The sequence below is a fragment of the Felis catus genome, chromosome A3 (genome assembly GCF_018350175.1).
Source record: "Felis catus isolate Fca126 chromosome A3, F.catus_Fca126_mat1.0, whole genome shotgun sequence".
Lineage (NCBI taxonomy): Eukaryota > Metazoa > Chordata > Mammalia > Carnivora > Felidae > Felis > Felis catus.
In genome coordinates this window covers 81,678,237-81,701,071 of record NC_058370.1, presented here as the reverse complement: position 1 = coordinate 81,701,071, position 22,835 = coordinate 81,678,237, and the positions used below count along the sequence as shown (strand labels likewise).

Sequence of the window (22,835 nt, the reverse complement as noted above, 5' to 3'; positions counted from 1 at the left end):
CCTTGAGTCAATCATTGCATTTGAGGATTACAAACGGTGATTTTTCTATTTCTCTTATTCTGTCTGCATTTATTACTTTTATTGGCTTTTGAGGGCAGTGAGGTCAGATTTGATGAAGACTGAATATAGGCAATTGAATTTAGAAATCAGGTCATTCCTCACCATTTCCAGAGCAGTGAGTGGTAAAGATGGAAGATTGTGCAGGAGGTAGACCCAAGAGAGAATAGAGGTTTGCCAGTGAAGGGGAGGCAAGAAGTAGCTCAAGGAGATAGAGCTGAGGGAAAAAACTTTAATTTAGCTCTTGAACTTTTTTTTTTTTTTTTTTTTTTGATGGGCTGATGAGATAGGAGAGTCAGGGAATAATTAATACAACAGGGCTGGGATGAAGTGGGAAGAGGTGAAATCAAGAACAGTTGGTTGGAGAATTAACTCTGGACAAGAGTACACACCTGTATTGTCTATCAGAAGTTAGGAGTTGTGAGAATTAGGTACATTTGAATGTGGAGGGTAGAAGTCCTATCTGAGGCTTTTTTTTTTTTTTTTTTGGTATGAAGTAAAAAGAAAATTACTTTTTAAGCATGAGATACATGCAGGTAGGTAAACTAGGGGATATGAAGAGAGTGATGAAAGTTTTTTGTAAATACTGTGGGGATTGGGGAAGATCAGTGTTTCAGTATAAATAAGTGAAAGGACTGCTGAGCAGGGTCATATCTGAGATTGGAGTTTATACATTTATAATCTGCATGTTTTATCTAAATTTTCTTCACTGTTTTGCATCCAGGAACAAAGCAAAGATAGATTGAAGATGGATGAGGGAGGAGAGAATTAAACCTGCAAGGGACACTGTTGAAGTAATTGACAGGGGATAAATCCAAGTCATTTTTGTTCCTTTTAAGAATATATTAATATATAATTTCTTCTAACAGATATTTTTAAGGTAGGGTAAATTATACAGATTTTATTTTCAATTTACTCTTCTTGTGTAGGCATTTTAATATGTCTTATGGTTTACACATTTAAGATATATGCATTACCCAGTAACTTTAAATTAGTGATTTTAGAATTTATTTGCTAATCTTTGGCTGAGACACCAAGAACAGAATACCAACATTTTAATCTGATTCACTTTGACAAAAATTTCACTAGTAATATAGTCATATCAATGGCCCAAAGGAGTAAAATAAGGCATCTAAGTTATATTTGGTTCCCACTGAATTTTTTACATGCTAGAGGCAGATTTTATCACAGTACAGTTTTATCATTCAATTCTGGCCTGTGATGCTTAGTTAGTTTCAGTGGCTGCCCTATTATGTTTTTTGGTGAATGTGCGAGGGAAAAAAGACATTGCTTTCATTTTGGGTAACATCTAGACTTAAAAAATATATATAGTGTTTTGAGGATATTTATGGTTTTTATTCCAGATAAGGATGTCATACATGAAATATCACTTATTTTTAAATATTTAAATTTAATATTACAAATAGTTACAGTTTTTATCGTTGTAGCCATGATTATCTCTTATTGTTCCTTCTTGTCACTAGATCGAAAGTAAATGAGGAACATAAGGAATTACATGTATTCAGTTTCCTCCAAGACACGGCCTTATAAATGTCAAATGGGAATATAAGGAAAAAGCAGATTAGTGCAACTTTGTTCTTATTTTCTGGGTTCACTTTAGCTTCTTCCATGCTCCTTTAATACCCAAAATGAGTAGACAAGTACTTATTTATGAGGGAGCCTTAATTTGTTAATTATTTCTTGAAAGCCCACATCTTTCTGTTTAAATTTTAGCTTTATTGTTGAGATCGTTGTGGTTAAAAAATTTTAAGTACTTTAAAAAACTATGATTAAACTAGATTTGGTCAGGTGACGAATCGTATACTTAAATAGTGTAGAAGTATATTGTCATTTGTGTCTAGGTTGTATGAAAGAAGACTATCTATAACATTTACCAGAAATTGGCTCCTAAAATTCCAAAAGCGTTGTGGAAAATATTTCTTAGAATGTGAGATATTTGAGATATTTTAGATTACTATGATTTAAAAAATAGTCTGTACTGATTTCTGTCATTGATCTTTGGTAGGACATTACAGTATTTTTTTTTCCTTGTTTGTGTCAGTACATCTAAATTTGGGGAAATAAGTTTGCTTTTAGAAAAAATAGGATTGAGTATAGATTTTTTTTCTTTTTTACTAAACTCAAACCCAAAATTGTATCACAAAATACTACCTCTGTCCAGCTCCAGTGTAAAAAAAACTTCCCACTATATCTTCTCAAATTACAAATAGACATTTTATAAACGTTCATTAGTAAGTTCATTTATTACTTAGAATTCACAACACATTTCTTGTTGAAAGTGTTGAACTGATGGCCTATAGTAGATTATGTATCCCAAGTTGCAGCTACAGAATTATCCCTTTGCTAAGAAAAATATAGTGAATTATATGATGAAAATGTGTCTTTTTCCTTGAGGAATTGTTTTCTAGTAGTGCCAGTTTTATAAAGTTCTTTGAACCTAAAACTGCTGTAAAAAGTCAAGCCTTTAAAAAAATGTTATCACAAACAGATGTTAACTATTGCTATCATTTTTAATATAAGATGGATATAAATATTTGTTAGTGTAAGTAATTTTTATTGGATCAATATTGATAGATAAGATAAGGAAAAAAAGAAGAAAGTACTGGGTGCATGAAATAGGTGAGAGGCAGTAGTGAAAGAATTTAGGTTTTGTTTGTTTTGTTTTTGGAGAAGCAGTATGGTTTAGAGATAGAGGCATGGAATTTAGAATCAGATCTGAGTGCAAATCCCATATTCACAATTAACTAGCTAAATGGACTGAAACCAATTATTATTGAACCTGTTTCTTCATCCACATAATGGGTATTCATTCATTCACTGATTCATTTCAGATGTGTTTTTCTAGCAAGCGGTTATGGACTATACAGTGTCTAGTCAAATAGTAGTGATAATATAATTCTTACTTTCTTTCCATTGCTTCCCTCTCCCTTCTTTCATTGATAACTAGTGGGGGAGTGAGGCATTCCAGGTTTGCCCAAGTCCCAGCTGATTCTGCTCCTCCCACCTCTGCTTAAGGGCATTAGGTAGAGGAGTAGGATGTAGTGCAATTTTTCTGGATCAGCTTGCTCATTTTCTGTTGCCTGACAAAGTCCTGCCTTTCTCAAGGTGGGGCATAGTGTAAAGTGCCTCATAGTCTCTGGGAGTGATTTTTGTCTCTGCCTTCACCGCCACACCCCAAATCCCTGTGTTTATCTAACTCTTCTTTCTCCCTCCATCTTCTTGGCCCTAGTACCGTTTCCTGTTCCTTTTTAATCTCACCCTTCAGTTGGTTTCTTGCTGTTTGCCTACATATATGCTCAGGTCTCCGGGACCTAAAAAAATTCTTGCTCAACATTTAGTTTTTCTTTCACCACCAAAAAGATGTTAATCTTGTTGCCTTTAGTACTTCATTACTTACTTAACCTTTTGTGGTATGGCATCTGCCCCAACCACTGTCCTAATATTATTCTAATTCAGTATCCTTTCTTTCTAAAATTTTTTAAATGTTTATTTACTTTTGAGAGAGAGAGAGACAGACAGAGCTTGAGCGGGGGAGGGGCAGAGAGAGAGAGGGAGACAGAATCTGAAGCAGGCTCCAGGCTCTGAGATGTCAGTACAGAGCCCCATGTGGGGCTCAAATCCACGAACTGTGAGAGCATCACCTGAGCCCAAGTCGGTCGCTCAAGCTCACCTGACTGAGCCACCCAGGCACCCCTAATTCAGTATCCTTTCTGAAGTTAGTAACCTTGACCTCTCTCTCTGCATCATGTTGACACTACTGTTCACACTTTGCTATTGGACACTTCTCCCTTGTTTCTGTAAGGATGGTATTTCTGATTGCTTTCTTCCTTTCCTGATAAATGTATTTGGTCTACCCCTTTCTACCCATTTCTCTGAGCTCTCATTAGCCATCTTTTTTTTTTTTTTTTGTACTTTGTGATATTACTTTCCTATGACTAGAAGTATTTTCTCTTACTCCTGTAATGTAATTGAACTGGAGACAGCAATGGAAAATTCATGGAGGCAGGGTTCTGTACACTACATGAAAGAATTTTCTTCCTAAAGCAATCATAATTATTTTACAGTAATAATCTGCTTTTGAAGTAGTCGCTTCTCCACTATTGAAGGTTTTCAAGTGAAGGCAAGACCCCATGTAGAAAAGATTCCTATATTAGGTAAAAGTTGAGCTAGATGGTCTTTCAAAGTCCCCTCCAACTCAGAGATTGTAATTTTTATCTCATCCACTCTACTCCCATAGATTCAACTTTGACCTTTATTCAGATGTCTTCTAAATCATTATTTCTAGCCTCTCTGCCTTCTCTCCCTCATCTTTCCTCTCTTGCACAGTTTTTGTCATCAAACTTGTTGCTTCTGTTCTAGGCCACACCTTTTCTAGTTTCAACATCATTTTCCAATATTATTTTTTCTCTCTTTTTACTAGCATAGCTTTGAGGATCACTGTTCTATTGTTTAGTTTAGTTTAGTTATTGTTTACTTTTCTGATAGTAAATTATATCTGCTCATATTATTTTGCTGCCTCCTCTCCCCCTAAACTAGGGACACTCAAGCAAAGGACACCAATAGAGGAGGCTCAGGGTCCTAAAGTTTAAATTGATTATAAAACTTTGTATGACACAGTCCAAATATTAATACTTAAGATGTTTGTAATAATAAATAGTAGTAAAGTTGTTTATTGAATGTCTACTGTGTGCCAAGTATTGTGCCATGAGCTTACATAGGTTATGTAAGTTATATTCCATTTAAATTTTATAACATTGCTATGTGGAAGATACTGTTGCTGTTCCATTTTAAAAATGAGAAAACTAAGGTCACACAACTAATAAGTGATAGATACCTAACTCACTTTATGGCCAGTTTTCTTAAGTATATTATATATACTGTGTTTCAAGAATGTAGAGAATCTAGAATAAAATTTTAGAAAGTCACATAATGTATGCAAAGAAGAGAATGTATTTTTGATTTTGTATGTTTTTATATTGTTGAAATGAATATGAACTTATATGAGACATTGTTAGCGGCTTATTTGTGCTTATTACTTTTTTATCCATGATATTGTTCATTCATTCATTGAATATTCATGCATTTTACTGATTGCCTAGACTCTGCTGAGTGTGGCATAGGAAGGTGAATGAAACAAGTAAGTTTTCAGTATAGTGGGGGAGACAAAATTAACAGGTAAATAATAGGTTATAATTGGAGCAAGTACTAAAAAGATCACGCTATAATGCTAGTGATCGAGAATAATGGAGTGTGTGTGTGTGTGTGTGTGTGTGTGTGTGTGTGTGTGTGTGTGTGTGTGTTTGGATGGGGGAAGAGAAGGGAGAGGATGTGCTTAGATACAGTGGTCAGGAAAGGCTTGTTATGATAACCACTATTAATGTTTTGTTGTATACCTTTTTATACATTATGTGTATGTAGAGAGAGTTATGTAAAGTTTTTATATCAAATGTGATTATATATTCTGTTTTGTAATCTCATAATTAAGTCTCTTGAAACAATAGCCATTGTTTTTTAATTTCCCCTCCTGTTCCACTCCAGCTTCTGCAGTCTGGCTTCTGTGCCCACTGTTGAACTTGACATTGTTTCTGATGTAACTGGTCACTGCCTAATTGCCAAATCTAAATGATGGTTTTTCCCCCCTTATTTATTTGTGAATTCTCAATTGATATTTCTCCCACCTTCTTGGATGTTCCTTCTTTATCACAAGCTTTCCTTTATATCTTCCTTCCTTCGGAAATGTTCAAGTCCTCTTAGGTTCTGTACTTGGCCCTCCTTACTGATACCTTATAGAGTGATGGATTTAACACCAGTGTCTTTAAGTCTGTAATGACTCAGTAGTCTTGTGGATCAAGTCCAAAATCCTTTGTAAGGTTTCACCCAGCCTAAGGATTCTTCATTTTTTTAATAGAAGGAAAAAAGAAATGAACCTTTATTAATACTTATTGTAAGAATTGATATTAGCACCTTCAGTCAGTTCATATGTTCATTTATCTTATGATCATCTTTATTTTAACTCAGTGGTTATCACTTGGGGTGATTTTGTTTTCTCCCTTCTTTTCTCCACCTCAGCATATTTGGCTTTGTCTAGACACATTTTTGGTTGTCATAACTGTATATGTGGCAGGGGAGCGTACTATTGGCATCAAGTGAATAGAGGCCAAGAATACATCTAAAGATCCTAAAATGCATAGATGGAAAACACCCAATAACAAAGAATTACTCAGCTCAAAATGTCAATAGTGCCATGGTCAAAAGAAACCTGCTTTAACTGGATTTTAAGTGTTTCCTTTAATTATGAATGTAGATAACCCTTCATAGGGATATTTAGCACTGCCTGTAACTTTGTCACTAGTAGAAATTTCAAATATTTTCATGTCACATTAATGTGTTGCAGATACCTTGAAATATTTAAGCTCAATTATTGCTTAGAAATTAAGATAGATTTGCATTAAGTGAGAAGCAAAAAATTACTATATTACATTTTAAAAGGTTTATCTCAGTATAGTTGTCCATTGTAATCTAATGTATTTTATGCATTATAAACTAAATTATTCTGGGAAGGTGTCTGTAGACTTCACCAGACTGCCAAGGAATCCATAGGATAGAAAAGCTTAACTCCTGGTGCAGAGGCTTAAATATTTTTGGTGAGAATGCTTCAGAGGTGATGATGTTTATTTTATATTGTCATTTCATGACTCATAATATTAAGTTGTCATACTATTGTCAATGATGCCAAGTTTGATGACTTAGTTAAGGTAGTGACAACCAGATTTTAAAGATACATTTTCCCCTTTGCATTGCTTAGTAATCTGTGGGGTAATACTTTGGCACAAGATGAGTGTTCTGAATCTGAACAACCTTTCACCTAGTAGCTTTAGCATACATCGATGATTATTGCCTGAATTGGTTTATACCTTAGGGTTACAACTAATTCAGTTCTTCCTTCTACATTTATTACTGGCTTTGTTCTGTAAAGAAGAGATTTCCTTTCCTCATCCCACTCCACCCACTTTTCCTCATGTCTTTTTCTTCCCCTAAGTATCACTGTATATTCATTAATTTTTATTTAGCCAATATGTTACACTCAAGTAAGTTTATTTTCCTTTTTTTTTTTTTTTTTTTTTTTTTTTGAGTGCTCAAATTGTCCCGCAAGTGGCATTTGAGCACCCTTTTTACTTGGTCCTTTGTCCTTTTGACAGATCCTTCTGGTCTTTGAGCATTTACTTGCTTTCTGACGCAAGAGTTTTCAGGGTCAACTTTTTTTTTTTCCCCCTGTGCTCCAGGTCTGAACTCAGATATTTCTTCAGTGAACCGTGGTTTCTTTGTGAAGATGGTATAGTTTTCACTTATTACTTGAAAGTAGAGCATACCTGTGAAATCTTTTGTAAAACTGAAATAGTGTAAAGCAGAGAAACACTTACCATTAATTTTTATGGGAAAATGTTTGAACGTTCCCAGACCCCAAAAATGACATGTTTTAGGCTTCTCCTATTTCTTAAGACACGTATTACCAATGGTTGCCTAGAATAAATTGAGAAAAAGCACAGATACTAAGATACACGGTTCAAAGCTACGGTAGCTTGTTTGTGAGGTGCTGAGTGTAATTTCAGGGAGGTAGTTTGGCAGTGCTACACTTGCTGCTTTGGGTGTGTCCTGCCTCTGTGATGGCTTGCTGCAAACGCTGAATGCGGTTTTTGCCTCTCACCTTTTTAAAGAAAAGCAAAAATCCTCTTTGGATTTCTTTTGGTTAGTGAAAACAGGTGCTAATGTAGGTCTTTAGTAAAAGCAGACTGGCATAATGCAAACTTTGGAAAAACAGTGTGTACCTACATTTAGAAACCAGTCCGAGCCCTTTGTATGCTCGGTGCTTCTGGAGTGACGTTGTTTTAGGAACTTTTAATAAAAGCTTTTAACCTAACTTGTAACATAAAAAGATACTTTGAGCTATAAAGGAAAGACAATCACATGTTTCTTTTTTTTTTTAATATGAAATTTATTGTCAAATTGGTTTCCATACTATACCCAGTGCTCATCGCAACAGGTGCCCTCCTCAATGCCCATCACCCACTTTCCCCTCCTCCCACCGCCCCCCCCCCCCCCCATCAACCCTCAGTTTATTCTCAGTTTTTAAGAGTCTCTTCTGGTTTGCCTCCTTCCCTCTCTGTAACTTTTTTTTTTCCCCTTCCCCTCCCCCATGGTCTTCTGTTAAGTTTCTCAGGATCCACATAAGAGTGAAAATATATGGTATCTGTCTTTCTCTCTATGACTTGTTTCACTTAGCATAACACTCTCCAGTTCCATCCACGTTGCTACAAAAGGCCATATTTTATTCTTTCTCATTGCCACGTAGTATTCCATTGTGTATATAAACCACAACTTCTTTATCCATTCATCAGTTGATGGACATTTAGGCTCTTTCCATAATTTGGGTATTATTGAAAGTGCTGCTGTAAACATTGGGGTACAAGTGCCCCTATGCATCAGCACTCCTGTATACATGTTTCTGATCTTACTCATCCTTACAAATTCTTTTGGAATGAATGAGACAGTTTCTTTCCTTATCAACTCATACCCATGCTCTTATCTATTCACTTAAGGATTATCAGTAGCTGTCTAACTAACATCTCTCTTCTGATCTGTTCTACATATTACCCATTTAATCCATCTCTAAAGTATTTATTATATATCTATCTGTGTGCCAGGAATTGTGTTAGGCACATAGAATACACAGGAAAATGGAAACATCAAGAGGTTCATAGTCTAATAGAGAAGACCTATATAAAGACCAAATTTTCAGTATGGTTGTTGCAAAAATAGAAATACATAAAGGGTGACTTAAGTGTGAGAAACCGAAGAAGGCTTCAAGAGAATATAATAGTTGAGTATGGTATTGATATAATTATGAAAAGATGATCGTGTAAAGAATGGTGGAGTGATTTACAGATTCTCATTGTAGGTGACCGCTGATTAAATGCCAATTTTGTTTCTAGATGTAAAGTGGAAGTATTAGAAATCAGAGGTTACCTGCATTTAGTGCATAGAGCTTTCTTTTTCCCTGTATTCTGTGTTTTTTGTTATTGTTTTTGCTAGTTTTTTTTTTTTTTTTTTTCTGGATAGACAAACTATTCTTAGGTTACACTGAAACTTTCTTACTAGGATGCCTCATCATTTCTGTTCTTTAGCTTTTCAATGAAAGATTTTTTTTTTTTTTTGCTGAAGTTGTTTGGTTTAGAGGCCACAGGGATTTGGTGTATTTGTTTATGCATCCATGCCTTATGAATAAATCCACAATATTTTATTACTAGTGATTGCACATACTAAGTATCTGCATCATACTTATGTGGCCATTAATACAACGTTTGGTTCTTACTGTGGGGAAATCTTAATAAACTCAGAATGATTGAAAGAAATGGAGAGACAAATGGTTTGAAATTGGGACTCCCCTATATAGGCAGTCCCCTAATTTTACATACTCTCTTTATAGTTAGAGATGTTCCCCCATTTCATAAGAAGAATTAGAAGTGTAGGAAAACAAACAAACAAAACCTACATATGTGTCCCAGTTCAGAATCTTTAAAGAGTAAATAAGGTACCACTCCCCCACCACCTCAGATACTGAAATAACTTATAGGAGTCTAGAAATTTTTTCTAGACTAGTTTAGTCTCCATCTCCTCAAGTATTTCTGGCTTCCTGAGATGGCGCTTAGGATTTCTTTTTGCTGTTAAAACAACATGATGGTAAATAGTATAAATTGAAATAGTAGTGTGCTATCAATCAGTATTTGATTTATCTGACACCAAGCAATGGACAATCAATATAAATACATTTTCCATATATTTGTAGCTTACCTCTACAAATGTCCAAATGTCTTTAATTTAGCCATTTTATTTGATGAAATTAATAAAGTTAAATAGACTTTATGTTAAATTTGGAATTATCCTTACTAAATACTTGATATACAGGATTATGTATTATATACTTTCCTATCCTTTAGATTATCTTTTCTCTCTCAAATATATGATGTTTTATATATATATATATATATATACACACACACATATATATGTATATATATGTATATACATATATATACATACATATATATACATACATATATATACATATACATATATATGTACTTCCCAAAAAGCGTTTTACTCTAGCCATGTCAGTTTCCACATAGTCTTAATGATTATTCCATGTCCCTTAACCTTTGTTCATGTTATTGTTTGCTTTCTCTTCAGGGACCCTAAGGAAGTTATTTATCTTTGTGCATTTTCTTAACAGTTTGTTTCTTACGGTCTTAGTGGTGTAATTGGATTTGTTTCTTTTGCATTAGGAGGACTGTGACAGATAATCAAAGAAGTCTGGGGGGCGCCTGGGTGGCTCAGTCAATTGAGCGTCCAACTTTGGCTCAGGTCATGATCTCATGGTTCGTGAGTTCGGGCCCCGCATCGGGCTCTCTCTGTGCTAACAGCTCAAAGCCTGGAGCCTGCTTCCAATTCTGTGTCTCCCTCTCTCTCTGCCCCTCCCCCCCACACGCTTTGTCTCTCTCTGTCTCTCAAAAATAAAGAAAACTAATAAAAAATTAAAAAAAAACAAAGAAGTCTAGGAAATGTCAGTTTTAGCTTTCCACTAAACTAGGGGAGAGTTAGAGTAGATTAATTTTTTGTCACCATTCTCAGCTTTGTCTCTGCTCTTTATTTCTTACCCTTAGTATATTCACCAGATTTCCTGAGTAGGCTTTTTTTTTTTTTTATTTGTTAAAACCCATGTGTCTTTGTAAACCCCCTAGTCTTTCTGAGCCTTGCTATACTTATCTCCAGTATGAGGAAACTTAGACTAGATGATCTCTCTAAGTTCCCTTTCAGCTGTAAACTTCTGTTTATGTTCATTTATTTATTCCTTCATTGAAAAATGTTTATTGAATACCTGTTATTTGATATGTATACTCTGCACTGTAAGATTATCTACTCTCCAGTAATAAAATAATACATGTTCTTCAGTATCCAGGTTATGTACTGCTTCGTTTGTAAAGTTTTACCTGAAACTGTAGCCTACGTTATGTTGTCTTGCCCCACAAATTCTTTTAGGACCTAGTGAACAATGTAGACATAGGTTAACCTATGTTTTGCTTAGTGTTTTGATTGTTGTCATTACTTAATGTAATTGCAGACACCTTGGAGAGTAATACTTCTTTTATAATTGATAACGGTTGTCACTTAGTCGTAATAATCGTGATGGTAACTAACATTTATAAACACTAACTTTTGAGACGAACGTTGTTTTAAATGCTTTATATATACATCCATTCCTTTTACTCTTACAAAATGTTTGTGAAATGGGAGCTCTTTTCATGTCCATTTTTACAAATGAGGTAAGGTACACAAAGGTTAAGTAAATTTCCTTGAGGTTATACTGCTGGTAAGTGAAGAATTTCTGCAGTCAGACTTCAAAAACCCATTTGCTTATAATGTGTAATTACTGTATGCTTGCTGAATGAATGGATGTTTTCATCTTTAATATATAATTGGTTACAGCTTTGGTATCTATTTTGCACTTTGGATAAAAGACTGAAGATATTTCACTTCCGGGAGAATACTTTTCAAACAAGGACAAATAACTTTCTTAGTAACTAATTATGAGTGATAGAGTTAATAGTATTCAAATTGTATACTTATACCTTGAGGGATTTTTGGATAATGTATCCTTTTCAGAGAAGGTGTGAGACATGCATAATACTTACAGATGAATTTTGATTTGTGTTAAGTATCTTGATTATTACTTGTTACTTATTTTCAGTTGAGTGGTGATTTTATGCAATGGCTTCAAGCCACAGTTCTTCACCAGTGCCTCAAGGAAGCAGCAGAGATGTTTTCTTTAAAAAAGAGGTAGATCCAACAAAACACATTCGACCTGTACAGTCACTGCCAGATGTATGTCCCAAGGAGCCCACAGGTAAGGCCTTTTTCTGTTCGTTGGTTTGAAGATTTTTCCTGAGGGTTTGTATTCTCTTTAAACGAGTAGTCAGATTCTGTATACAGTTGACCCTTGAACAACATGGGGTTTGAACTACATGAGTCCACTTATTATGTAGCTTTTCTTTTTTTTTTATAAATACAGTACAGTACTATAACTATATTTTCTCCTTATGGATTTCTTAGTAATATTTTCTTTCCTCTAGCTTACTTTATTTGTAAGGATATAGTATATAATATATATAACATACAGAATATGTTAATTGACTATTTATGTTATCTGTAGGGCTTCCAGTCAACAGTAGGCTATTAGTAAAGTTTGGCAGAGTTGAAGTTAGATGTGGATTTTTGACTACATGGGGAGGGGAGTGGTCTGTACCCCTAATCCTTCCATTGTTCAAAGGTCAGCTATACTTAAAAGAATAAATTTTATAGTGTTAAAACTAAAGAGATAGATAATTTGGAAGTTGATTGGAAAATTGGAATATAGTTCTTTTCAAGCATTTCCATAGAAGAAATTACTTGCATAAACGGAAAAAAAAGTTTTGAAAATGGAAGCTAGAGATTTGAAGCTTTTTAGTTAAACATAGTATAGTCAATTCTTATTATTTGTGGATTCTGTGTTTGTAAGTTTGCCTGATCCCTGAAATTTATTTGTAACCCTAAAATCAATACTTGTGGTACTTTTGTCATTATTTGCAGCCATTTGCAGAGGAATGAAAAATTTGAATTGCCTGATGCACATGTACCTACCTAAGGTTGAACAAGGCAACACTTTGCCTTCTTGTCTTAGTTCTCATGCTATAAACAAGTATCTTTTTTTGTGGTCTAAACAGTGCCACATTTTTTGCATTTTTGAGCTTTTTATTGGTGCTTTTGCTGTTTAAAAATGGGTACCAGATGTAGGGCTGAAGTGCTTTCTAGTGTTTCTAAGCACAAAAAGACTGCAATGTATGCACTAATGAAGAAAATTCATTCAGGTATGAATTACAGTGGTGTGAGCCATGAGTTCAGTGTTAATGAATGAACTATATATTAAATAAGGTGTCTTTAAACAGAAACACAGAAGAAGATTATTTATTGATTGGTTGATGAAAATTTTGTGAACAGAGGCTTGGAGGTACCTACCCCTCTATTTCCCCTAGGAATAGTGGTTCCGTATTTGCTAATTGTTACCATGACTTTATAGAACAAACCTACCATGAATAACAAGAATTGACTATATATTTTTGTTTCCTCTATGATTAATGCCACAGCAGCATTTCTGGCATCTAATCATAAGCAAACAAAGAATATTAGAACCAGGTGTGTCTGCCATAATACAACAGAAAAGAGGTAAACCTGTGAAAAATATGGAGTATTAAAGGATAGAATATATATAATAAAAAGGTAGAAGAGTTTTGATGTTGAAAAAAGAGAAATTGTACATTAAGGAAAGGAACTACTGAAAGACTTTCTTTATGATCCACCCCGTGATGCAAATACAACTCTCAAATTTTGCGTATTCTTTATCTTTTACATGCTTTTCCTTCCCTTGGCAATTGATGCTGAAAGCTGAAGTTTATTTAATCAGATTGATTTTCATTAAAACGTTTGTTATAAAAGAGAGATTTTGGTGCCTTGGCATAGAGCAGAAACTAAGCAATTTTTATTTTTCTAGGATGTACTTTCAAATGTAGAACTTAGTTTACAGAGTTTTCTTGTTTACTTTTTGCAGGTGATTCAAATAGTTTATGTGTTACCCCATCTCTAGTTACAGATCAACATAGATGGACTATATATCATTCCAAAGTAAACCTCCCAGCAGCATTAAATGATCCTAGATTAGCAAAAAGAGAATCTGACTTCTTCACAAAAACATGGGGATTGGACTTTGTGGACACTGAAGTCATACCTTCATTCTACCTCCCACAGATCAGCAAGGAACATTTTACAGTGTATCAACAGGAAATCTCTCAGGTAATATCTAATCTTGAAGTCAGGTCAAAAGGGATAGAAAGATCTTTAGTTTGATTTATTATAGATTTTTGACCAATAATCTTTGATGAGCTTACAGTATTCTTTTCTGTCTATATTCATTCTACTGTCCTGGATTGTATTTAATTCTTTGCTTAGATATATGTAAATATATTTCTCTTACTGGAGTGATTTTTCACATTTATACTTTTCTAATAGTGCTAAGATTCAACATGCAACCCACCCTGTCTCCCAAGGAGAAAATTGTTCTGTTAGGCCAGTAAAACCCAGATGATTTGTGAAGTTTAAGAAATGAGCAGAATAGAACTGTTTCTTTGTTTCTTATTTACCACAAAGAATTTAATAGAGCATGCTAGCTCTGGCAGATAGTCTTGATACCTTTAGACATAATATATTGCTCTACATTCAGTTCTGAGCGAGTGGTCCTAAGTTTGAGATGGCTTGTTACTCATTTTTAGTGAGTATTTTCAATATAATTTTGGTTACCATTTTAGTTTTTTAAGAAACTCACTTTTAAAATGGAACAGGGGATATTAAAACTTCTTTCTTTACTGAAATATAATTGCCATATAACATTATAATAGTTTCAAGTGTACAACATAATGATTTGATATTTATATATATTGCAAAATGGTTACCATAAGTCTAGTTAACCTCTGTCACCATACATAGTTACAAAAATTTTTTTTTTTTCGTGATGAGGATTTTAAAAATCTTTCCTAGGAACTTTCAAATATGCAATACAGTGTTATTAACTATAGTGATCACGTTTTATATTACATGTAGAAGAGGGGATATTTATATTTTTATAATATCCCTTTTTATACTTTTTTCATTAGCAAGCCTAATTTGCATTTAGCTGACTTCATTTCACTTGATTACTTTGTTCCTTTTATGATTTGGAAATAGGCTAAATATGATTACATTATTGGCATTAGTACTATACAGTATCTGGTTAATTTTTAGTACTACCTACTATTTTTGTACAGCACCTGTAAATATTATTTACTTTTATATAATGTATATTCACATATGCTGTCTAGAGTTTTTGTGTTCCTCTTTTTTTTTTTTTTTTTTTTAAAGTAGGCTCCATGCCTACCTAGTGTGGAGTGCAACATGGGGCTTGAACTCATGACCCTGAGATCAAGACCTGGGCTGAGACAAGAGTCTGATGCTTAATCAACTGAGCCACCCAGGTGCCCCAAGTTTTTGTGTTGTTCTCAACAATCATAGCTGTCTGGATGTTGTTAAGTGGATGAGCTTTAATATGCCTTCTTTTTGATGGTTTGTAATCTCATGCCCCATAACCTACCATTTGGCTTCTCTATTTATCCATTTATTGATCAAATATTTATTGAATGCCTTCCATGTGCCAGGCACTGTTCTAAACACTAGGGATACAACAGAGACCAAAACACACTATTTCTCTCCATTAAAAAGCTTACATTTCTAACAAGGATTATGAACAATAAACCCTTAAGCAACCACTAAAATAACAAAGTATTATAGCTAATAAGCCAACAGAAGAGATAACATGAAAAAAATTCTCAATGCAAACAAAGGCATAAAAAGGGTAAAAAGGGAGCAAAGAATGGATGAGAAAAAAGAAAAACTTAAAGATGATAGACCTAAACCTAACCCTGTCAATAATCATATTAAATGTAAATGTTTAAGCACCCTGATTACAAGTCAGAGGTTGTGAGATTGGATGAAAAAGCGAGACCCAACTGTATGCTGCCTATAAGAAGTGTACTTTAAATACAGAGACACAGAACATTTGAAAAGTAAAACGATGGAAAAAGATATACCATGCTAACACCAGTCAAAAGAAAGCTGGAATGGCTATATTAATACCAACCAAAGCAGATTTCTAAGCAAAGACTATCCTAGGGGTAGCGATTATTTTATAATGATAAAAGTGTTAAGTTAATCAAGAGGATATATTTCTAAACATTTAGTCTGTAAAAACAGAGCTTCAAAATATATGAAACAAAAAGTAGGAATTTTATGGGGGAGATGGATGAATTCACAATTCTGGTTTTTATGGGGGAAATGGATGAATTCACAATTCTGGTTGGGGATTTTAATACTTGTCTCTCAATAACAAGTGCTCAATGACAGCACTGTCAATCAACCTGAATTGACTTTGAAAGAACACATTGAAACAACATTCCACCCAACACAGAAGAATACATTTTCTTCTGAAGTGTTCCTGGAACATTTATCAACATAATCTGAACCATAAAACAAATGTTAATACATTTAAAAGTCTTCAAGTCATACAAAGTATATTCTTTGACCACAATAGAATTAAATTAGAAATTATTGACAGAAAAGTGTGTGGAAAATCCACAAATACTTGGAAACCAAAATTAACACTTCTAAATAAAAATGTGGGTTAAAGAGGAAAAGGAAATTAGAACCATTGATCCTTGAACAACTTGGTTTGAACCATGCAGATCCACTTATATGCAGATTTTTTTGATAAGTACAGTCACAGTACTGTAAATGTATTTTCCTTATGATTTTCTTTTTTTAAAAACAAACTTTTTTTTTTTTTAATGTTTATCTTTGAGAGAGAGAGAGAGAGACAGAGACAGCATGAGCCAGGGGAGGGACAGAGAAAGAGGGAGACAAGAATCCAAAGCAGGCTCTAGGCTCCGAGCTGCCAGCACAGAGCCCGACCCAGGGCTCAAACTCAGGAACCACAAGATCGTGACCTGAGCCAAAATTGGATGCCCAACTGACTGAGCCACTGAGGCGCCCCTTCCTTATGATTTTCTTAATAACATTTTTTTTCTAGATTATTTTAAGAAATAATATGTAATGTGTAATATACAAAATATGTGTTAATTGACTTTTTGTTACTGTTAAGGCTTCTGGTCCACAGTAGTTGGTAGTTAAGTGTTTGGAGAGTTAAAAGTTATACTTGGATTTTTGATTATTGGACATTGGTGTCCCTAGCCCCTACGTTGTTCCAAAGGCAGCTCTTGTTTGAACTGAGTGGAAATAAAAACACAACATATCAGAATTTGTGGCATGCTACTCTGGCGGTACTTAGGGAACAATTTATAGCAGTAGATGCATATATTAGACAAGAAGAATAGTCTCAAATTAGTGACCTCAACTTCCACCTTAAAAAGCTACCACAAGAACAAATTTAAACCAAAATAAGCAGAAGAAAGAAAGAAACATCAAAGTCAAAATCAGTGAACTAGAAAGTAGAGAAACAGTAGAGAAAAATCAGTGAAACCCTAAGCTGATTCTTTGAGAAGATCGATAAAATTGGCAGACCGGGGCGCCTGGGTGGCTCAGTCGGTTTAGTGTCCGACTTCAGCTCAGGTCACGATCTCGCAGTTTGTGAGTTCGAGCCCTGTGTCAGGCTCTGGGCTGACAGCTTAGACAGAGCCTGGAGCCTGTTTCAAATTCTGTGTCTCCCTCTCTCTGCCCCTCCCCTGCTCACACTCTGTCTCTCTCTGTCTCTCAAAAATGAATAAACGTTAAAAAAAAAACTTAAAAAAAAATTGGCAGACCTATAAGCAATGCTGATCCAGGAAGAAAAAACATAATCACCAATAACAAGAATGAGAGTGATGACATCACTACAGATTCTACAGTGGTTACAAGACTAATTTGAACAATTTTATGCCAATAAACTTAACAAGTTAGAGTAACTGACATATTTGTTGAATGACACAAATGACCAAATCTCACTCAAGAAGAAATAGATAACATGAATAGCCTTATACTTATTAAAGAAATTGATGTTAAATACCTTTTCAAGAAGCAAACTAAAGCACTCATGGCTTCACTGTTGATTTCTACCAAATATTTAAGGAAGAAAACAATACCATGTCTACACATACTCTTTCATATTTTGGTGAAGATATGAAGGATAGGGTGAGTATTAGGATGAGGCTGGCAAGGTGCCTGAGATGTAAAATATGAAGGGGCATGAGAATCTCTAAGAGTAGGTACCTCTTTAAATATTGTACCCTAGGCTCCTTGCTTGCCTCACCCTATTGCCAGCCCTGGTGGAGTAACTCTCGCATACTGTTGGTGGGAATTTAGAGTGGTACAAACCCTTTTGGAAAACAGTTAAGCCATTTCTTAAAAAGTTAAAAATACTTCTGGTTCAACTTAGAAGGAGCTTGGAAGCTTCTACTCCTGTTCTCACAAGAAAAAATCTGAAAAAACTGAAAATCAACAACTTAGAGGCTTTTTGAAGGTAACAGCCCAGGGGCGCAAACTCACTAAAAGACAAAGGCCTAATCACAGAACTCTGGAATGCTTCCCTTCCTTGCACATCTTCCCACCATATCAATAGGGCACCTGCATAATAAGGGAATACAACTAAAAGACTTAATATTGTCTTAATAATGTCTCAGACTTAAAATTTAAGAAATCTGTAAAGGCAGCAAGGGAGGGGCACCTGGGTGGCTCAGGTTGTTAAGTGTCCAACTCTAAGGTCATGATCTCATGATTTGTGAGTTCGAGCCCCGTGTCAAGCTCTGTGCTGACAGCACGAACCTGCTTGGGATTCTCTCTCTGCTCCTCCCCCATTTGCTCTCTCTCTGTCTCAAAGTAAATAAATAAACATTAAACAACAACAACAAAAAAAGACAGCAAGGGAGACAAAAACAAGGACACCAGAGGAAATTTTAGCCTCTAACATCTGCAGCTACAGCAAACAGTAAATACAGCCTCATTCCTAGCCAGATAAACATAAATCTCACACAAAATGCCTGTTTACCTCAGTTCCTTTTACCCAGTACATCATATCTGGCATTCAACAGAGAATTATAGTATACACTAAAGATAAGAAGAAGAAAACCCCAGAGTTTAAAGAGCAAGTACTAGAATGAGACTCAGATGGCAACAATGTTGGAATTCTCAGACTGGGAATTTAAAACAACTATGGTTAATATACTAAGACCTTAATGGAAAAGGTAGATAACATGTAAGAATAGATGGGTAATGTAAGCAAAGAGATGCAAACAATAAGAATCAAAAGGAAATTCTAGAAATAGAAAACAGCAGAAATGAAGAATGCCTTTGATGGATTCATCACTAGACATGAAATGTCAGAGAAAAGAATCAGTGAGCTTAAGGAAAAGTTGATAGAAATGTATCAAAATGTGTGGGTTAGTGAAAGCATTGCTTAGAGGGAAATTTAATAGTTTTGAATGCGTATATTAGTGAAGAAAAAAAATCTAAAATTAATAATCTAAGCTTTTACCACAGGAGACAAAAAGAACAAATGATATTCAAAGTTAGCAGAAGGTGAATCACTGTGTTTGTACCTGAAACTAATGACATCATGTGTCAAGTATCTTACAATAAAACAAAACAAGAAAAGAAATAATAAAAATTAGACCAGAAATCAGTGAAATTGAAAAATGGAAATCAACAGAATCAATAAAACTGGAAGCTGTTTCTTTGAGAAGATCAATAAACTTGATAATTGTCTGGCCAAGTTAATTAAAAAAAAAAGACAAATTATTAGTACTAGAAATGAAAGAGGTCATATCACTAATGATCTCATGGACGTTAAAAAGATAGTAAAATAATATTATGAACAAACTGTATGCCCACAAATTCTGTCTGAATAAATCTATACTTATTAAAGAAATTGAATCAATAATAATTTTTCAAAATAGAAAACGCCAGGGCCAGATGAGTTCACTGGTGAATTGTACCAACCATTAAAGCAAGAAGTTATACCAGTTCTTTATGATCTATTCCAGGAAATGGAAGCAAAGGGGATACTTTCTAACTTATTTATGCAGCATTAACCTAATATTGAAATTAGACAAAAACATTATGAAAAAGGAAAACTACAGACCACTGTCTCTCATGAACATAGTTGCAAAAGTCCTTAACAAAATATTGGAAAATCAAACCCAACAATGTATAAAAAGAATTCTATACCATAACTAAGTGGGATTTATTCCAGATATGTAAGGTTGATCCAATATTCAAAAAGCAATTAGTGTAATCCATAAATTAACAGGCTGAAGAAAAGTCGTATGTTCATATCAATAGATACAGAGAAAACATTTGATAAAACTCAGTACCCATTCATGATAAAAATGCAGCAAACTGGGAATATAGGGGAACTTTTTATTTTATTTTTTAAAAATTTTTTAATGTTTATTTTTGAGAGAGAGACAGAGCACGAGCAGGGGAGAGCAGGGAGAGAGGGAGACACAGAATCCAAAGCAGGCTCCAGGCTTTGAGCTGTCAGCACAGAGTCTGATGTGGGGTTCAAACTCATCAACTGTGAGATCATGGCCTGAGCCAGTCAGACGCTTAACTGACTGAGCCACCCAGGTACCCCAAGGGAAACAAATTCAACTTGATAGTATCTACAAAAACCCTACAACTAATAGTGAGAAACTAGATGCTTTCCTCCTTAAGATCAGGAACAAGCTAAGGATGTCTGTTCTCACCACTCCTTTTGACATCATACTGGAAACTCTACACAATGAGACAAGAAAAGGAAGTAAAAGGTATATACACTGGGAATGAAGAAATAAAACTGTCTTTATTCACAGATATCATGATTGTCTATGTAGAAAATCCCAAAGAGTCAGTAAAGAAACTCCTGGAACTAATAAGCGATTATACCAAAGTTGCAGGATACAAGGCTAATATTACAAAAGTAAATTGCTTTCTTATATGCTACTGATGGACAATTAGAATTTGAAATTAGCACAGCACCATTTACATTAGCACCAAAGAAAATGAAATACTTAGGTATAAATCTAACAGAATATGATCTATATGAGGATAATTACAAAACTGATGAAAGGAATCAGTGAAGATCTAAATAGAGATTCCATTTACGTGGATAGGAAGACTCAGTATTGTCAAAATGTTCTTCCCAACTTGGCCTATAGATTCAACGCAATCTCAGTTAAAATTCCAGCAATTTATTTTGTAGATACCAAGAAACAAATGCCAAAGTTTATAAAGAAAGGGAAAAGAGAATAGCTAACAAAGTGTTGAAGAACCAAGTTGGAAGACTGACACTAATTGACTTCACGACTTACCGTGAAGATATAGTAATATAGACAGTGTAGTATTTGTGAAAGAATAGATATACAGACCAAAGGAACAGAAGAGAGTTCAGAAATAGACCTACACAAATATAGTCAACTGATTTTTGATAGAGGTGCAAAGGCAGTTCCATAGTCTTTTGAATAAATGGTGCTGGAACACCTAGATATCCACATGCAATAAATAAATAAATAAAAAGAATCTAGACACACTACCCACACCTTTCACAGAAATTAGCACAAAATGGATCATAGACCTAAATGTAAAATGCAAAACTGTAAAACTAGAAGATTACATAGGAGAAAAATACATGACTTTGAGTTTGGTGATGACTTTTTAGATAATGGCATCAAAAGTACAATCCATGAAAGAAAAAATTGACAAGTTGGACTTAGTTAAAATTTAAAACTTCCACTCTGTGCAAGACCATTAAAAGAAAGAATACAAGCTAGACACTGGGAGAAAATATTTTCAAAACACATATATGATAAAGGATCAGTATCCAAAATGTACAAATAACTCTTAAAACTCAACAATAATAAACAACCCAACTGAAAAATGGGAAAAGGACTTGAATGAACATTTCTCCAAAGAAGATGTACAAATGACCAATAAGCATGTGAAAAGATAGTCAATATCACTAATAATCACGTTTTAAGTGAAAAGTTTTATGTATATTTTGCCACAATAAAAAAAATGGGTGAAAGATCTGAACAGGCATCTCATAAAAGAATACATATAGATGTCAAATAAGCATATGAAAAGATGCTCATATGTCATTAGGGAATTGCAAATTAAAATAACAATGAGATGCCACTACACATCTATCAGAATTTGAAATTGAAATCTATGAGAACTGAAATCTATCAGAAATTGAAACACTGATAGCACCAAATGCTGGCAAGAATATAGGCTAATAGGAACTCTTATTCGTTGTGGGTAGGACTGCAAAATGTATAACCATGTTTGAAGACAATCCTGTAGTTTCTGCCACAGTTGCTATCAGAGCTCTGAACACTACCAGCTCAGTATTTTTTCCTTACCATACTCCACTTCCCTATGTGTACTATTTATGGTGTCTCTGAAAAGATAGAATTGTTAGTGATCATCTAATCTAGTCAGTGAGGTTTCTTTTTCTTTGAGTCACAAAGGGTTAACTGATACCTATCTTTCTATCTTAGGTATATAGGTTTTCACATTTCCTTCCTTGTTTTAAAAAGTTATTCTCAATTGATTTCTGTTATGTAAATAAGGATCTTTCATTTGTACCCCCACTTCATTCCAAATTTATGGAGGTTTTACTATAATTATATAAAATGGGATGGGTATAAATAAGCATATAGGTGTTCAAAGAGTTCATATTTGGTTTATTAAGCATACTTGTTTAAGTTCAAGAGGTTAGTGATTTCATATTAAAATTTGTACAACTAATTTGGTATATTCTTTTGTGAAATATTTTGATGCTTTCATATTGCTACATAGCATTTATTTTGTTATTTGTCTTTTTATAGAAAGAGAAGACTCATGAGAGATGCAAGAATATTTGTCCTCCTAAAGATACTTTTGACAGGACTCTCTTACATACTCATGGTATGAATATGTGCTATTTGTAGAAAATATATAGATGAATATGTGGTATTTGTAGCACAGTGTAAATATCAACAAACAAAATCTTAATTTGGGGATCTTTTATTTCTAGTGAAATTTTTATAGCCTGTGATCATAATCTTTTTCAAAAG

The 22,835-nt window shown here is 34.3% G+C and overlaps 1 protein-coding gene across 8 annotated transcripts in view; it reads left to right on the top strand.

Moving 5' to 3' along the window:
• Window positions 1-22,835, top strand: part of VPS54 (VPS54 subunit of GARP complex) — an 89,011-nt gene that overhangs the window by 5,697 nt on the left and 60,479 nt on the right. For 2 of the 8 annotated variants that reach the window (XM_045054272.1, XM_045054271.1), the window contains exons 2-4: window positions 11,882-12,037; window positions 13,775-14,016; window positions 22,608-22,686. In XM_045054272.1, coding sequence (XP_044910207.1) covers window positions 11,902-12,037; window positions 13,775-14,016; window positions 22,608-22,686 — 457 coding nt within the window. In that variant the 5' untranslated portion in view covers window positions 11,882-11,901. Of the gene's footprint in view, window positions 1-10,612; window positions 12,038-13,774; window positions 14,017-22,607; window positions 22,687-22,835 lie in introns of those variants that run through there. The other 6 variants (XM_045054273.1, XM_045054275.1, XM_045054274.1 and 3 more) reach the window with 5 other exon arrangements.